The 17,268-nt window shown below is 47.3% G+C and overlaps 1 protein-coding gene across 2 annotated transcripts; it reads left to right on the top strand.

Annotated features, from left to right (window-relative positions):
* Window positions 1-1,791: 1,791 nt before the first annotated feature.
* UCMA (upper zone of growth plate and cartilage matrix associated) lies at window positions 1,792-16,868 on the top strand. Of its 2 annotated transcripts, XM_070055703.1 has the most exons (6): window positions 1,799-1,960; window positions 2,333-2,398; window positions 2,476-2,571; window positions 5,957-6,055; window positions 13,435-13,506; window positions 16,736-16,868. In XM_070055703.1, the coding sequence occupies exons 1-5, from the start codon at window positions 1,903-1,905 to the stop codon at window positions 13,482-13,484; spliced, it is 369 nt and encodes a 122-aa protein (XP_069911804.1). In that variant the 5' UTR covers window positions 1,799-1,902; the 3' UTR covers window positions 13,485-13,506; window positions 16,736-16,868. The 2 variants fall into 2 exon arrangements, with proteins under 2 accessions (XP_002717637.1, XP_069911804.1); XM_002717591.5 differs by lacking the exons at window positions 13,435-13,506; window positions 16,736-16,868 and adding an exon at window positions 9,742-11,147 and having other exon boundaries at window positions 1,792-1,960.
* Window positions 16,869-17,268: the final 400 nt, after the last annotated feature.

The following is a 17,268-nucleotide window of genomic DNA, read 5'->3' on the forward strand; positions in this document are numbered from 1 at the left end:
GCAGGGGCCCAAGCACTTGGGCCATCCTCCACTGCCTTCACAGGCACATTACAAGGGAGATGGGTTGGAAGTAGAGCATCCAAGACTCAAACTGGCACTTACCTGGGATACTGGCATTGCAGGTGGTGGCTTAACCCACTATGGCACAATGAGAGTATCTTTAAAGACTTTCCATATGCACAGTGGACAGTGTCCAACAGGGGTATGCAAATTACATTGGGGAGGTTGGATAGGTTCACCCAAAGCCGATTGGCCAGTGACAAGCACAGGGCCCCAGGGTAAAGTAGGTATTCAAGACACACTTGTAGTTTACCTGAATGGAACTAAGCAAGGGATAAGTGGACTCAGGGTGTCAAGGACATCGTAGGTGTGACACACACCCACCTTCTCACTCCAGAGTCCCATCAAAATCACTGTCTGGTGTCCCTTCCTTCTCCCAACAGACGTCTAGTTCAACTGAGAGATGAATCCTCGCTAATGTGTCCTCATGCATGTTGCTCCTCCTGGTCCCACTACACACAGTCCCTGCCTGCAGATTGTCCAGCGTCCCAGGGGGACCCACATGGAGCCAGCATAGCGATTGGCTGCATTTTCCTCCATTGCTTATTTTGTTTACTGTCTCTTTAGCTAGAGATGGCGTGGATGACAGGCCCTGGTAAAGGGCAACGTCAGGAACACATCCCTGGAGGGACTGCTCTGATGGCACACAGCGCTGATTCCATTGGCCTTCCTGTTTCTAGGAGCCCATTTCCTCCCATGAGAGGGGGTAACACCTGTGGCTCTAGAGTGGCGTGAACAGCGGTGACGCTTCTCCAACATGTTGCTCCCCATTCCCCAAAGTGGAAGGCTGCCAGACTCTTCCTCTACATCTTCAAAGGACTCTGAGGCCTCTAGGCCTTGGGCTGTATGGTTTTTGTTTTTTTTTATTTGTTTGTTTGTTGTTGTTGTTTTTTTTTTTTTTTTTGACAGGCAGAGTGGACAGTGAGAGAGAGAGACAGAGAGAAAGGTCTTCCCTTTGCCGTTGGTTCACCCTCCAATGGCCGCCGTGGCCGGCGCGCTGGGGCTGGCGCACCACGCTGATCCGACGGCAGGAGCCAGGTACTTATCCTGGTCTCCCTTGGGGTGCAGGGCCCAAGGACCTGGGCCATCCTTCACTGCACTCCCTGGCCACAGCAGAGAGCTGGCCTGGAAGAGGGGCAACGAGGACAGAATCCGGCGCCCCGACCGGGACTAGAACCTGGTGTGCCGGCGCCGCAAGGCGGAGGATTAGCCTAGTGAGCCGCGGCGCCGGCCTGGGCTGTATGTTTTGCTTGGCAGAGATCACATCTGGGAGTAATGTATCAAGGGAGTAGACATCCTGGTTACCCAAGGGAAAGGCCCATGTGTCCATGTGTCACCAGGGGTAGGGTGGGGTTCTGGTCATTATGGTTCCTCTTTGCCTGACCCTTGAATCGAAACTCCCCCATTGATCCCCTTAAGGACACCAGTCCTAACATCCCTGGAGCAGGTGCAAAGAGCTCTTAGAGACCGGCCCTGGGTCTCTGAATCTCAACTCTTAGGCTGAACATTCTCAACAGCAACTCCTTGGACACTGATATTGGAAAGGTCACAGCAAAACTGTCCCAGCCCGTGGCTCCAACAACAAGCCTTGCTTCTGTAGAGGTTTGCCAGGCGCCAAAAACATCTCCAGTGCTCTGGCCGGGAGCAGCCAATGGAAACCGCAGCCAGGACCCCTCCCACTCTCCCTCTGTGGTATCCCAGCTCTCTCTGTCCTCTCTCCCTTCCTCTTCCTGGCCAATCTGACTCAGAAGCGAGGACCCTGGGCAGGGCGGCAGCTCTGGGGGCTGCGGGAGTACTTTGTCTGCCCTGCGGTGCCTAGAGGGAGCCTCAGCTGCTACAAAGATGACTTGGAGACAGGTCCTCCTCCTGTCCTGCTTCTCAGCTGTGGTGCTCCTGTCTAGTGAGTATGGGAGGGCCAAGGGTGGACTGTGGTCACTGCATACTAAGAGTTAGCTTATACAGGTGAGTCTGCTCAGGTGGCACCGGTAGAAGGGGTGTGCTTATTGTTAAGATGCTATGCTTGGGATATGAGTGTGTGTGTGTGTGTGTGTGTGTGTAAGACATGATATAATACAGGAAAATAGCAAAGAAAGAAAAAAATAGAAAAAGAAAAACTCCCCAGCTGGCCTGGCGGGTTCAGGTCTTCAGCCGGCATGTGAGGGACCGAGAGTCCCTGGCCAGTCCCTGAGGCCAAAGAGGGCTGTGGAGGCCCCGCTTGGGGTCTGGCTCCCCTCTGCTGCTGTAGGAATTCACCTTCACCTTCATCCCGCAGGGCTGCGGGAAGGCACCAGTGCGTCTGTGAGCAGCCGGCAGGCAGCAAGAGACGAGGCTCAGGAAGGTGAGCAGGGGGGCCCACCCGCTACCCGGCAGCCCTGGCACCCTGTGCTGATGGTGATAGCCTCTCTTGGGTTTCAGGTGTGAAGCCAAAGATTTTTATGCGGGAATCAGATGCCTCCAATTTCCTCAAGAAACGTGGCAAGCGGTCCCCTAAATCCCGTGAAGAAGTCAACGGTAAGGATGCTGGACAGCCTGGCCTTTGCTCATGCCCCCTGGTTCCTCCTCTTAGCCACAGTGGGCAGGCGGCAGGACACAGTGGGGCAGCGGGGGTTCAACCCAGGCTTGGCTATCAGAGCGGACACAGCTCTGACTGAGAAGTTACATCGGATTTCCTTGGTTGTGGGTCCCACATTGCAGTGAATGTGTTGTTGTGTAAGAAATGGGTGTCAAATGTACTTAGCAGTTGTTAAGATGCATGAAGGAGGAAACACAAGCACCGGTCTAGCAGGGACACAATGCTACAGTGTGTGCTTCTGGGGGCTGCTCGCACAGCGTACCCTCTATTCAAGGGCATGTCCCTCACACACAGGGAAAGAGTGCAGAGGACGGGGTGCTGAGAAGTGGGGCCCCCACCACTTCCTCTCCCTGACCGTCATTTCCTTATTTATAAGCCTCTGAAAAAGCTGTGTTCAGCCAGCAGTTTTTCAGTTTGGACTTTGGGTGAGCACGGCTCCTGCACAGCCTGCTGTATTTCCTGTCATCCACAGTTGCAAGGCCTTCAGGTTTCTGATTTTTCCACGACTCAGACAACTGTCCCAGCTGAGTCTGTGCCTTGATTCTTTCCTGGGCGTGTGTGTGTATGAATGAACTCTTTGTGTCCATCAGCATTCAGCGAGGTGAACTGCTTGGTAAAAAAAAAAAAAAAGACAGGCCTGTTTTCAAATGATGGGGGAAGAATAGAGATGGAAATGCTTGCAGATGAAATTCCTTTTTTTTTTTTAACTTGGATACTATAACTGCACTAGGAAAATTTCCAGGCCTCACACAATTTGGGGTTGAATAGTTGGCCAATGTCAAGAAACACTGAAAAGCTAGGATGGAGGCTGGATCGTTTGTGATTGAAATCAGAGAAGAAACTTTCTGGCAGACATCCTGGGGGGAAACAGGTGTGATTTTAGGACAGGCAAATACCTTCCATCCTCCTGAGCCGACTCAGAACAATGAGGTCCCTCATATTGAACGGGAGCTCAGTGTGGCAAGAGTCAAGGGAGGCCCAGGACAGCCTGGTGATCACAGAAGGTGACACAGGAATGCATCTGCTGCCATCTGGCCATCACCTGTGCACGGCAGGGGAGCAGTGCCCAGTGACTGCTCAGGGGAGGGCTGAGTGACACTTCAGGCAACTGGACCTTAGAACCAGGGGACAGGCATCTGACATCTCTAAGCTTCTAGAGAAAGCCACGGATGGTGTTTGGGTGGAAAGAGAAATGGATGGAATGCCCACGCCTTTGACAAAGGATGTGTACAGTGCATAGCAAGGACACGCATGATAAAAATACCTTCCTGTTCTGAGAATTAGATAGCTCTGGTTCACTGCTGCATCGGAAGTCGAGCGTGTGGCACTCTGACAAGCAACTTGTGCAGACTATTTCTTTCCCTGGGTGCAGAGGGGCTGGAAAATGCCCCCTTAGGACTCGGCACTGGCTCACGGAGCATCTGCTTCCTAAACCCTCAGGCCTCCCTCCTTCCTGGAGGGACACCAGGGTCTACGGTGGGTCAGGAAGGGGAGGCTGCTATGCAAGAGGTGTTCTGGGCCGGTAGATGAATGTGGGAATGGGTGCTTGGGACTCCAGCCCTACCTGAGCCCCTCCCAGCTGTGTGACATCCATTAGGTCGCTGCGCTCTCCCCTAAGGCTAAATCCCCTCCTTTGAAATGGGTGGGTGCGAGAGTGAAGACCTCCAACCCCTTCCACGAGACTGAAGTTTCCTACAAGTTTGTGGGTAAAGGTAGAAGTCTGGAAGATGGGACTTAGAGATCCATACTAAGACTAACTCACAGACACCTTGACTTTTTAATCTAAGCTACATCAAATCATGGCCATACAACACATACTAGGATCATACAACTTATGTATTAATATAACTCCTTTCTTCCAAGAAGGATTTGAGATGATTTCTAGTATTTTCATTTAGCAAAGAAATACTTTTTGTTGTCTCTCCCAACACTTTTAACATGGGATGGGCAGGGGACCTTGGCTTTTCTGTTTCTCTGCTTCCCTCAATGCCACCATCCAACTTCCTCTTGCACATCAAATATGGTGGGGGCAAGAAGAGAACTTTAATCTCTCATGTTGATGGGAGGGGGCTCCTGCCCTAAGAATGTGAGGTGGCCCAAGCAGCTGATCCTTCTGTGCTACACATGGATGGAGAGAGAGAGAGAGGGAGAGAGTGCTTGAAAGTAGAGTGCTTGAAATAATTTTCTCCAAATGATTTTTATTCTAGCAGTCATCATATTATACATGGTGAAACTTCTAAAATCTTTTGCCTTAACCAGACTCTTGATCTCTTAATTAGAGGGACAGAATCTTTCTTTTTTTCAGTTTTAAAAATGTATGTATTTATCTGCAGGGAGAAGGAGAGAGCATGAGTGAGAAAGAGAGACAGAGAGGTGGATTCAGGGACAGAGAGCTCCTGGGCACTGGATGGCCCTAAATGCCCTCAACAGTTAGGACTGGGCCAGGCTGAAGTCAGAAGGCTGGGTCTCTCCTGTGGGTAGCAGGGACCCAAGCACTTGAGCCACAGTCTGGTGCCTCCCAGAGTGCACGTCAGCAGGAAGCTGGAATCAGGAGCAGAACTGGGACTCAGACCCGGGTGTCTCAGCCAGTGGCTCAACCACTGTGCCAAATGCTTGCTCCCAGAATCTTTTTTTTTTTTTACTAACTTTTTAATCCCAGTGCTGAGTCTCTATCCTGACCTTGATAAATGCTCAAAAATGCTAAATGGACCTGAAGGTATTGAGATGAGATTAACTTTAAATTGGATTATTCCTTTATGGAAATCATTTCTGATCATGAGATTTCTACATGGCCTTTGAATATATCACTAACTTTGTCTGGAGCTGAATCATTTTACACTATAGGGCTTCCATCTCTTCATCTGCAAAATGGAGGCAGTGGACAGAGATAATCTTTTTTGTTTAAACATGAAAGGTCCTTCTATGTGTAGTCATTGCCCAATAGCTCATTTTTTTTAAAAAAAAAAGGACTTATTTATTTGAAAGTCAAAGTTGGGGAGGAGAGGGAGAGGGAGAGAGAGAGGGAGAGGGGGAGAGGAAGCCAGGAGCCAGAACTCCATTTGAGTCTCCCACATGGGTGTCATGGGCCTAAGCACTTGGGTCATCATCTCCCACTGCTTTCCCAGGTGCATTAGCAGGGTGCTGGATCAGAAGTGGAGCAGCTGAGACTTGAACTGGCATCCATATGGCATGCCAATGTTGCAGGTGGTGGCTTAGCCCACTGTACCATGTTGGCCTCTGAGATAATCCCCTAGGTCCTTCAGGTGTTAAAATCTGTATCCTCAGCACCCTCTTTCTTGGGGGCAACCCTGACTCTTTTCACAGCGGAAAACAGGCAGAAGCTACGGGCTGATGAGCTGCGGAAAGAATATTATGAGGAACAAAGGAATGAATTCGAGAACTTTGTGGAGGAACAAAATGATGGTAAGAGCTCTTCACCAGTCTCTTCAGGGAAGGGCGCCTTGTGAGAAAATCACATGGTTTGCCTCCACTTCTTCTTCCCAAATTTTGTTTAAAATATCATTTAAAATAATATATTAGAGGTAGGGACACACACATACACACACACACACCACTTTCATTTTCTGGCTTACTCCCCCAAATGCCCACAATGGCTGGGATTGGGTTAGGACCATTACCAGGAGCCAAGAACTTATTCCAGGCCTCACATGTGGGTGGCACAAATCCAACCACTTGAGCCATCACTGCTTCCTTTCAGGGTTAGCTGGACACTGGACTCAGGAGCTGGAGCGGGGAATCAAACCCAGGCACTCTGATACAGGATGTGGCATTTTAACTGCTAGGCCAAATGTCAGCTCCCCCACTACCCCCATTTAACTGTAGGAGGGAGGTGTGGGAAGATCTACTTTAAATTCATATCCATAGAGCCTTGAAAAGCAAGGAGAAAGCCAGAGAAATGGCTATACAGAACTTGAGAAGGTGTGGAAGAGGGTAGGATTTCTGTGTTAGCACTGGCTTGGGGACTGTGGAGATGGGGAATTGTTAGCTGACCAAATGATGCAGACTCCTTTTCCTCCTTCCTGTTACTCAGGGATCACTGTGGTGGTCTTTGTTTTCTGCCCAAGCAATGAAACTAGGGCCTTTGTTCTGGTAGGCTGTGCTGGGTAGATTTCAAACTCTTTTTTTTTTTTTTAAAGATTTATTTATTTTATTTGAAAGTCAGAGTTACACAGAGAGAGGAGCGGCAGAGAGAAAGAGAGAGAGGTTTTCCATCCGCTGGTTCACTCCCCAATTGGCCGCATGGCCGGAGCTGCGCCGATCCAAAGCTAGGAGCCAGGAGCTTCCTTTGGGTCTCCCACGTGGGTGCAGGGGCCCAAGGACTTGGACCATCTTCTATTGCTTTTCCAGGCCATAGCAGAGAGCTGGATTGGAAGTGGAGCAGCCAGGTCTTGAACTGGTGCCCATATGGCTTCAGGCCAGGGCGTTAACCCACTGTGCCATAGCACCGGCCCCAAACTCACTTTCAAGTACATTGGATTCACATCTGTGTGGGATCTCCAGGACATCACACTAGACAAGACCTTCATTCACCCTTTCATTTTAATTATAGCCTTAACTGAGTGGTACAAGCAAAAACCGAGGCATAGGAAGGACAAAGGAACACAGAAGGTGACAAACAAGTCGGCAGCCCTGCGGTTGGAGCTCAGGCATGTTTGCCAGCAAAATTCCTGCTTTTGAAAGTCATGGATGACCAAGTGCATAGAGGTCTTGGAGATTTTTGGTGCAGGAACTGGCACACGGGTGGATGGAGTGAGGGAGATAAAACACAGCAGCTACCAGGTGTCCTCTCCAGAGCTTGATAAAGGAAAGAGCCAAGGTGGAAAAGATCTGTTTTGAAAAGGTGCAACTCATTTTTGTGCCTGTCCCTTTTCCTTGTCTGTGCCCCAGAACTTCTGTGGCCTGGGTGAACAGTGGCCTGGGTGCCTGAAATCTCCACCTTGGAGCCATGCTCAAGGTTTCTGTCTTCCAAGCCCTTCTCTGAGGGCCCTGAGTCTCCCGTTCAATCAGGACCCTGGTCTCAGTTATTCTGACAATGTTACCTGTCTTAAGAGTCAATGATCCATCTCTCCCAAGACATTGGCTTTAGACATTAACTGCCAAGTCAAAATCACACTTTTAAGGTTGACAAAGAGGAGGTGGTCTACCATGCTGCAGAAATGTCTCAAAGAGTTAACTGCTCACATCTGAAGCTGCAGTCTGGGCCTGGCTCGGCAGCTCCAGGCTGTCCCGGGGAACCAAGCACCAAAGGGGATTTTCAGCACCATGGGGAATGCTGACTCTGCACTCACAGAGGAGGAAAACATTGGCAGCAGCCATGGTGCCTCAAACAGGCAGTGGTAACAGGGCCTTTCTTGCTGAGGTGGGACTCAGCCCAAGCACCTGGCTCTCACAGGTGCTAAGGAACATGAGGACATCAATTTTCCCCACATTCTGAAGCCACAAGCCTGTTAAACAAGGTCATAGGTGACACCAATTTCACTAGCACCAAATCAGGCTTCACAGGGTTTTCTGGTGGAATCCACACTTGAAGCAAAGCAGAGAAAGACATGTTTCAGTCCTCAACATCTTCTTCTTCTGCTAGGTCTTCTCATTCTCCCAATGCTTTTCATGAAGGCTTTTCTTTTTCTTTGTTTTTACAAAATGTGATGATTACTGTCATGGTTTTCTTTTATCTTTCTCCAAAGATTTATCTGAGAGGCAGAGTCTCTCTCTCTCTCTCTCTCTCTCTCTCTCTCTCTCTCTCTCTCTCTCTCTTTCTCACACACACACACCCCTTTCATCTGCTGGTTCACTCCCCATATCACCTCAGTGGCACAGTCTGGGCCAAGCCAAACCCACGAGCCATGATCTCTATCTGGGTCTTCCACATGGGTGACAGGGGCTAATTCATCTTTTTCCAGTTAGATTTTTTTAAAGGTTTATTTATTTGAAACTCAGAGTTACACAGAGAGAGGAGAGGCATAGAGAGAGAGGTCTTCCATCCGTTGGTTCACTCCCCAGTTGGCCGCAATGGCCGTAGCTATTCCAATCCAAAGCCAGGAGCTAGGAGCCAGGAGCCAGGAGCTTCTTCCGGGTCTCCCACGCGGGTGCAGGGGCCCAAGGACTTGGACCATCTTCTACTGCTTTCCCAGGCCATAGCAGAGAGCTGGATCAGAAGAAGAGCAGCTGGGACTAGAACCAGCGCCCATATGGGATGCCGGCACTTCAGGCCAGGGTGTTAACTCACTGCGCCACAGCGCTGCCCCTCCAGTTAGATTTTTTTAAAAAGATTTATTTATTTATTTATTTGAAGGCAGAGTTATTGAGAGAGGGGGAGAGACAGAACGACATCTTTCATCAGCTGGTTCACTCCTCATGGCTGTGATGATCAGGACTGGGTCAGGCTGAAGCCAGGAGCCAGGAACTCCATCAGGATCTCCCACATGGGTGGCAGGGACCTAAGTACTTGGGCCATCTTCTGCTGCTTTCCCAGGTGCATGAGCAGGGAGCTGGATTAGAAGTGGAGAAGCTGGGACTTGAACTGGTACAGATATGGGATGTCAGTGTCACAGGGAATGTCTCAACTTGCTGCACAACATGGGCTCCTCCATTTTTTAAATCAAATCTTTATGAATACAGACCAATATAGGGGAGAAAACTGCTCATCCCCCATCACTCCAGGATCCTGAGGTTTCCCTGTGCAGTGTGTTAAAGGCATGGTTTGTGTCTGCTTTTGTTGTATTGTGCTGTTGTTTTGCGATTTGGTGTCCTAGATACTACCTCCGTGAGCCAGTGATTGCCTAGGGCTCTTCCCCCCTTTTGCTGTGACATGGGCAGAACAGCATGCAGGGTGCCAAACCTTGGTCTCAGTTCTACCAGCAGCCAATCCTGTGGCCTGTGTGGCTAATTCACAAAACGAGGCCTCTCAACTCATTCCCAGGCTCCTTGCTGCTCTGACATTCTGTGTCTGTCACCTAGGGCTCGCAGGCATGTATGGCTCCTGTCCCTGCAGGGCCCGGCAATGCAGGCTGAGGGCAGCTGGGGGTGGTGGCTGTGCTTGGGCCAGAGTCCTCTCTGTCCTCACAGGTGACTTGGTCTTTGCTCCACAGAGCAGGAAGAGAGGAGCCGGGAGGCAGTGGAACAGTGGCGACAGTGGCATTATGACGGGCTGTATCCTCCCTACCTCTACAACCGCCACCACATCTGACCTCCCTGAGGCAAACCGGCAAGGAGCCATGTGACGCACTCCCCTTCTCCCAGGCAATGCACCTGCAATGCTCACACAGTCCTGGGAGACACAATTGCCTCATCTTGTGATGCCTCAAACGCCCTGGTTTTGCTTCTTTGCAGGTGATTTTCTGGGGCCCCGGGTGCCTCTCTAGCACCAAACCTTCAGGTCTGACCAGCTTGGTCATTGTTCCCTAGAGCAGAACTCCTGTCCTATAGAACAATATATCCAACTGAAGAAGAGCAATGGGTACATGTTTGCTTCCAGCTTACCAATAAAAATGCTGTGTGCCAAGTGTCTTTCTTAGCCTCTCAAGCCTCAAACTGAGCCGAGGCCCCTTGAGTGATTGTGTGGTTTTCTCTTCTGCTTGAGCATGCAACACCTTGAACCAGAGGGAGTGCTTACTGCTCACTCTTCCTCCATGTGTCTCAGGAGTTAGGCAGAGGAGTGAAAATGAAGGAAAATACAACTGATTTGGAAAAACCGTTCTCTGAGAAGGTGACTGAGCCAGATGCTTCCTTTCCATTGCCTCTGAAAAGTCAGAGGACTCAACCGTGATGCCTTAACCGTATCATTCACAAACCAGGGTGACAGCAAGCCAGCTTCGTAGACACAAGTAGGAAGCAGGGACAATGAAGTTTTGGTGCCATCTTCCTTTTCTCTCTAGTGCCCATGTTCATTTCCCCAGACTGCAGTGACACAGTCCCACAAGAGCAGGTGGCTCAAAACAATGGAAATCCATTAATCTCTCCGTCCTGGTTCTGTTAAGATCACACTCCCTCCACATGCTCCTGCTCACTCCGTGGCGGCATCACCACCTGCCTTCTCTGTCTTTGCCAAGACATCATCTTTCCTCTTGTGTGTCTTCCCATCTTGTGAGAACACCAGGCACGCTGAATTATGAACTCACCCAGCTAATCTCATTCTACACTGATAATATCTGCAAAGACTCCATTTCCAAATCAGGTCCCGTTCATGGACATGGCAGCTAGGACTTCGACATGTCTCTGGGGGCACACAATTCCACCAGGAACAATGCCCCTCTTCTCTCCCACACACTCTGCCTTCTTCTGGTTTACCATCTGCCTTCTTCCCACCCTTGCTCTCCTCTGACTTTCAGGAATCCCACACTAAAATGCAGACAAACCAAGAACACCTTAAGCAAGCACCTCTTTTTGCATCCTTACCCAACCTTTCTTCAAATAAGACACTTCCATTGAAAATTATCATTTTACTAAATCCGGGCTCATTGTAGTAAATTAAAGCAATATTGGAATCTACTACACAGAAGAGGAGCAGAGGTCTTTTTCTCCTCCCATCTCCTTGGGGGGGGGGGGGCGTGAGAGTGAGCGAGCTGAGAGAGCACACATTATCTATCCACTGGTTTATTCCCCCAAAGCCAGGGGTGGGCCAGGACAAAGCCAAGAGCCTGGAACTCCATGTCTCTCACATGGATGGCGGGAGTCAAGTATTTGAGCACTGAACTTCTGCCTTTCCAAGAACATTAGTAGAAGACTGGGTTCAAAGAGAGCAGCCAGGACTCCAAAATGGGATGCTGGTGTCACAAGCAATGCCTTAATCCATTGCACAATGACACTGCTCCTGTCAATCCTTTCTTAAAGTAAGCAACTGAGAACATTAGCAAGACTGGGATGGAGGGCTCTTGAAATACACACTGTTCTTGCCTTGGATATGATTCACAGGATGCTGAAAACCCTTATATAAATGGCACAGCACTGCATATGACCTATGCAATATCCTGCATACTATGAATCATCTCTCCACTACCTATAATGCCCAAGACAATACAAATGCCAAGCAAACAGCTGTTGCTGTTTTATAGGAATTAACAGTAAAAAAAAAAAAAAAAAAGTGAGAGAGAGAAAAGTTAAGTCTTCACATGTTCAGATTTGATGAAATTTTTTCCCTAATTCTTTCAGTCCCTAGATGGAGAACCCAAGGCCATGGAGAGCTTGTCAACTGTATTCTTTTAAAATATTTATTTTATTTGAAAGGCAGAGTGACAGAGAGGGAAAGACATATAAAGAGATTTTTCCATTCACTGGTTCACTTCCTAAATGGCCCCAATATCCTAGGCTGGTGCCAGGAGCAAGGAATTCCATCCAGGTATCCCACATAGGTAGTTGGGGCCCAAGTACCTGGGCCATCTTCTACTTCCTTACCAGGCGCATTAGCAGGGAGTTGGACTGGAAGCGGAGTACCCGGGACTTGAACCTGCACTCTGATATGGGATGCTGGTATTAGGAGCAGCAGCATGACCTGGTATGCCACAATGCTGACATCTGAATTTTTTTCATGCCAGGTTGTGCAACAAAAAAGACAAAGCTTTGCTGTGTTACCTCCACTAGGAAATGAGGAGCCAGGCTTAGAGAACAGGTGGACGGCAGCAGATGGACTCTGACTCATGGCCAAACCACATGGCCACCTGCCTGTCATGTGTCCACAGACAGGAATGCAGGGGCTATACAGATGTTAAAAACCAAGAACGGTTTAAGTGAGTGGCCCATTTAAGAAAGCAAAACAAAAGCGCCTGTCCTTTCCTCTTCACTGGCTAGGACTCTGGATAAAAGTCTCTGGCAGGAGGGGCTGAGTAAGAATTCTCTTACCTCGTTCTACCTCAGCCTTCACAAGGGTTCCATTGTACTTCAAGGTTTTCAAGTTCAGTCCAGAATTCCTTCGCTAAAAGCCAACTGCAGTCACTTCCTTGGCAGGGGGAAGAAAGCCAAAGAGAATAGGACCAAGAATCTGGACAGCTACATTTAATAGTGACAGAGCAATTTGTATTTTTGGAGGAGTTGGGTCTTGTCAAAAGTTTGGCTGTTGGTACATTTTTGGGCTCATTCTTTTTTTTTTTTTTTTTTCATCATTATTGCCCCATTCTTAAGAGATTTCAGGTAAGCAACAAATTTGTCAAGGGATACATTTGTCCCTCATTTATGTTTGCTCATTTTTTATCTATGTTGGAATTTCTTTTCTTTTAAATATATTTAAAAGATTTATTTATATGAAAGGCAGAATAACAGAATGGGAGACACAGAGAGATTGTTCATCTGCTGGTTCACTTCAAAGGACCATAATAGCCAGGACTGGGCCAGGCAGAAGCCAGGATCCAGGAGCTTCCTCCAGGTCTTCCATGTGGGTGCAGTGGCCCAAGCACTTGGGCTGTTCTCTGCTGCTTTCTCAGGCACATTAGCAGGGAGCTAGATTGGAAGTGGAGTAACCGGGACATGAACTGGTGCTGCCAATGGTGGCTTAACCCGCTGTGCCACAGTGCCAACCATGGGAAGATTCTTGATCTATTCTTTTGAGAAACATTATACTGTTGCTTGTTATGATTTGTAGCTCAACATTTGCAATTCAAATAATTGCTATTCATAATCCCCAAATCATTACTTTGGTACTTTTTGTCTTGATTCACGGTCGCTCATATGTACAGAATGTGTTTCCAGATGAGGACAAACAAAATGAGGCTGCTTCAGCTCATCCGTGTGAATCTGAAGAAAACTGGGTCCCAGATAAGGAACACAGGCCATCTTTTCCTTATCTCTTCCAGGAGGAGGCAGGAACTGTGAGCTTAAGAAACGGTTCTCCCCCAGAAGCTGAGACCCTACTTTGGGCCCTTCAGGTAGGTTCTCTTTCCCTACACTTTCTTGCTAGAAGCCAACAAGGGCAAAGGGCCTGCAATGGATAGACAGACACAATGTCTTGTTTGGTTTTGTAGTTTTTACTTCCAGGTAAATTCCACTACACGCAATGACATCTCAAGTACATTCCCATTATGATTTTTATGGGCCAGCGATGCTTTTGCCTTCTTGGGTGCCTTCCTTGACAAAACACTAAAAGGTATATTCTACTGCTGTGCTGGCACAGAATGTATTTCTAGGCTAGAATTTTCTTCGACCTCAAAGATACTTTTCTTCTGGTTTTAAGACATGGTTTCAGCTCTCACACTGTGAGTGTGTCCTTTTTCTGTTGTTGGTGACTTTCCTGTTTAAAGTGTTGATGCGCTGTCTGCCGTTCCCAAGTTCAAGGTTCTGATGTGCCTTACAGAAAAGGTCCATGTGCTGGGTAAGTTTCAGGTGTGAGTTCTGTTAGTGAATCAACAATACGCATTAAACAAGATGTCTTCAAACAGAACACCCACAGAGCTCATACATATATCTACTGGTAAAAATGCAGTGAGGGGCTCACAAGAACCACAGGCTCTCTGCTAGGAATGGTGGTTTGTTATACACAGGTTGTGTTTGAGGCGACGTAACCAGAATTGGCTGCAGACATGTTGAAGAGAGTCTGACCCCTGCAGGACGTGTAGGACATTTTGACTTGGACATTTCAACAGCGTGGCTGTCCTTTCGATTTTCAAAATTCTGACAGCCTTTTCTGTACAATGCTATTGATCTAAGACACCTGATCTCGTCAACATTTTCTGCTTATCTTCTTTATCACCATTTCTCTCAGATTATAGCAGATACAGATAGAATTTCATCTTTTGAACCACCTATCTTTGACAGCAGAAAGGTTTCCAAATCACTATTCTTGAGATCAGAGATGCCCCTGTCACTGACAGGGAGAAATCTGATTGGTTACAACTTATGACGCTCTTAGGCAAATAGATCTGTGCTCCAGATTTTTAAAAAAGCCACCAGAGTTTATTTAACCTGCTACAAACATCAAGCTTTACTTTTGTTATCATTTATCCTGGTCAACTTTGCTGTGCAGTCAGTCAGTCTGAAGCTTTCAATATCTTCAGTTCCTTTTGAGACAATTCCACATCACTCACTGAGAAGTCCCTTATTTGCTATTCTGGATGATTTTTATCTAATAATTCCACTTTCCTTTTATTGTTTGAAAAGGGAAAATACACTGAATGCTACAAACACAGACAATTTTTAATTTTTTTTTAAATGTAGCACTTTTATTTCTCTGTATTTCTCAGTATTGCTGGGGCCTAATGTTCTCACTTAACAGTAGAAAAACAAAAGATTTGCTGTCATCTCTTAAACAATCAAAAACTGTACAAAAATCTTACACAAATTTAAAGGATGAATAAATATACAGGTGTAAATGTAAACCACTTCCAGCCTAAAGCAGGTATAACATGGTGTTCTGGCAGGAAAACCAGGTAAGAAAGGAAACTGGGCCCCAAAGCTTGGATTGCCCTGCCCCCCATCTCTATACACTTTATTTCCTGTAAACAGAAAAAGGTGCAAAAGGGAAAAGATTGGGGTGAGTCGGCTGCGGCACAGGTGTTGTGGCTAAGCCACCACTTGAGGCGCCTGCATCCCATATTGGAGTGCTGGTTTGAGTCCCAGTTCTGTTGTGTTTCCAATCCAGCTTCCTGCTAACTCACCCAGGAAGGCAGCAGATGAGGGACCAAGCACTTGGGTTCCTACCGCCCATGTGGGAAACTGGCACTGAGTTCTGGGCTTCTGGCTTTGGGCTGGCCTAGCCCTGGCTGTTGCGGACATATAGGATGGAACATCTTTCTGTCTCTACATGCCTCTTTGCCTCTTAAGTAAATCCATAAATCTCTGTGAAGACTGTGACGTTTGGATCAACAAGATTCTCAACAAAGGCCATTGCCAGTTTTTGTTTGTGAATTTAGGTCACTGAGTGCTTACCCTGTTCTGATGGCCTATGCCACACAAACCCTACATTACTGAAGATAGGTTAATAAAAAATTAAATATGCATCATGGATTTGATAAAGAGGTAAGATTAAAACATCTCATTGATAAGTGTTTTCAAGGCAGACAATTAAGTTCCCCCACCCCAACCTACCTAACCCTTCCCAACTTAGGATCTCAAATGATAGCCCCTTAAGATTTAGTGACTGAGAAATGACCCAAATATATTTCATATTTAGAAATTTAAAATAAAAATTTTTAAAAAAGCACCCAGATTCAACTCACTGTCATGTTACAAGCATGTTACATCATTTACACACCATACAAGCAAACACAGATCAAGCAATGCTCTGTGTTTAAACAAGAACATATTTTCCCATAAAAAGAGGCTGACCAATAATCCAAGAGCAACCTGCCAGTTCAAGTTCTATCTGAACTACTTTATATGTATTGCTCTGTGTCAAGTTTATGGGACTAATATATCTATTCTAAGTAAGCCATTTAAAAACATGAATTTCAAGTGCTTCTTGGTTCTTAATAATAATTTAACATTTTTATTTGTTAGTAAAAATTCTTTAAAAAACAAGCATCTTCTAGAAAGTAAAGTACTACTGAAAGTTTAATTATTAGGACATAACCTCACAGTAAACACAAGAGTCAGAGATAGCAGCATCTGCCTGTACAAAGCAGAGTTTCAGGCATGCAATCTTTTTTTTTTTTTTAAGATTTATTTATTTGAAAGGTAGAGTTACAGAGAGGCAGAGACAGCAGTCTTCCAACCACTGGTTCACTCCCCAGATGGCCACAATGGCCGAAGCTGCACCAATCCAAAGCCAGAAGCCAGGAGATTCTTCCAGGTCTCCTACGTGGGTGCAGGGGCCCAAGGACTTGAACCATCTTCTGCTGCTGCTTTCTCAGGCCATGGCAGAGAGTGGGATGGGAAGTGGAGCAGTCAGGGCTTGACCCGGCACCCAAATGAGATGGTGGCACTGCAGGCAGTGGCTTTTCCCACTACGCCACACACAGTGCCTGCCCCAAAGCATGCAAATTTTATTTCTGGCTGCTGAAAGCCTAAATAAATCTCTTGACTACTTCCCTTAGGTGTTATGTTCCTAATATATCATATCATATCATCTTGGGGGAAACCTCAAGTATTTCCACCTAGATGTCAATTCCAATACAATAATCCTGTGAATTTGCCTAGTCTTTTTTTTTTTTTTTTTTACAGGCAGATTTAGTGAGAGAGAGAGAAACAGAGAGAAAGGTGTTCCTTCCGTTGGTTCACCACCCAAATGGTCACTACGGCAGGCGCGCTGCAGTGATCCAAAGCCAGGAGCCAGGTGCCTCCTCCTGGTCTCCCATGTGGGTACAGGGCCCAAGCACTTGGGCCATCCTCCAGTGCCTTCCCGGGCCACAGCAGAGAGCTGGATTAGAAGAGGAGCAACCGGGACAGAATCCGGCACCCCAACCGGGACTAGAACCCAGGGTGCCGGCACCGCAGGTGGAGGATTAGCCAAGTGAGCCGCGGTGCCAGCCAATTTGCCTTGTCTTTAGGTGGTGTCAGCATTCACATGAATCTGTTTGCAAAGTCAGGTTGGCCAGACAGAGGTTTCTCCTAAGATTTTTTTTGCTGGTAATTTGCACAGGGTTTGGCCTTTTCTTCTTGATGAGTTAATAAAGTATATCTGCAAACCCCAAACTCTAAGTGATTTTCTGTCTTTGTACACAGGACATTTCTGCTTAACAGTCATGCTTCACGGC

This window comes from Oryctolagus cuniculus, chromosome 13 (assembly GCF_964237555.1).
Source record: "Oryctolagus cuniculus chromosome 13, mOryCun1.1, whole genome shotgun sequence".
NCBI lineage: Eukaryota > Metazoa > Chordata > Mammalia > Lagomorpha > Leporidae > Oryctolagus > Oryctolagus cuniculus.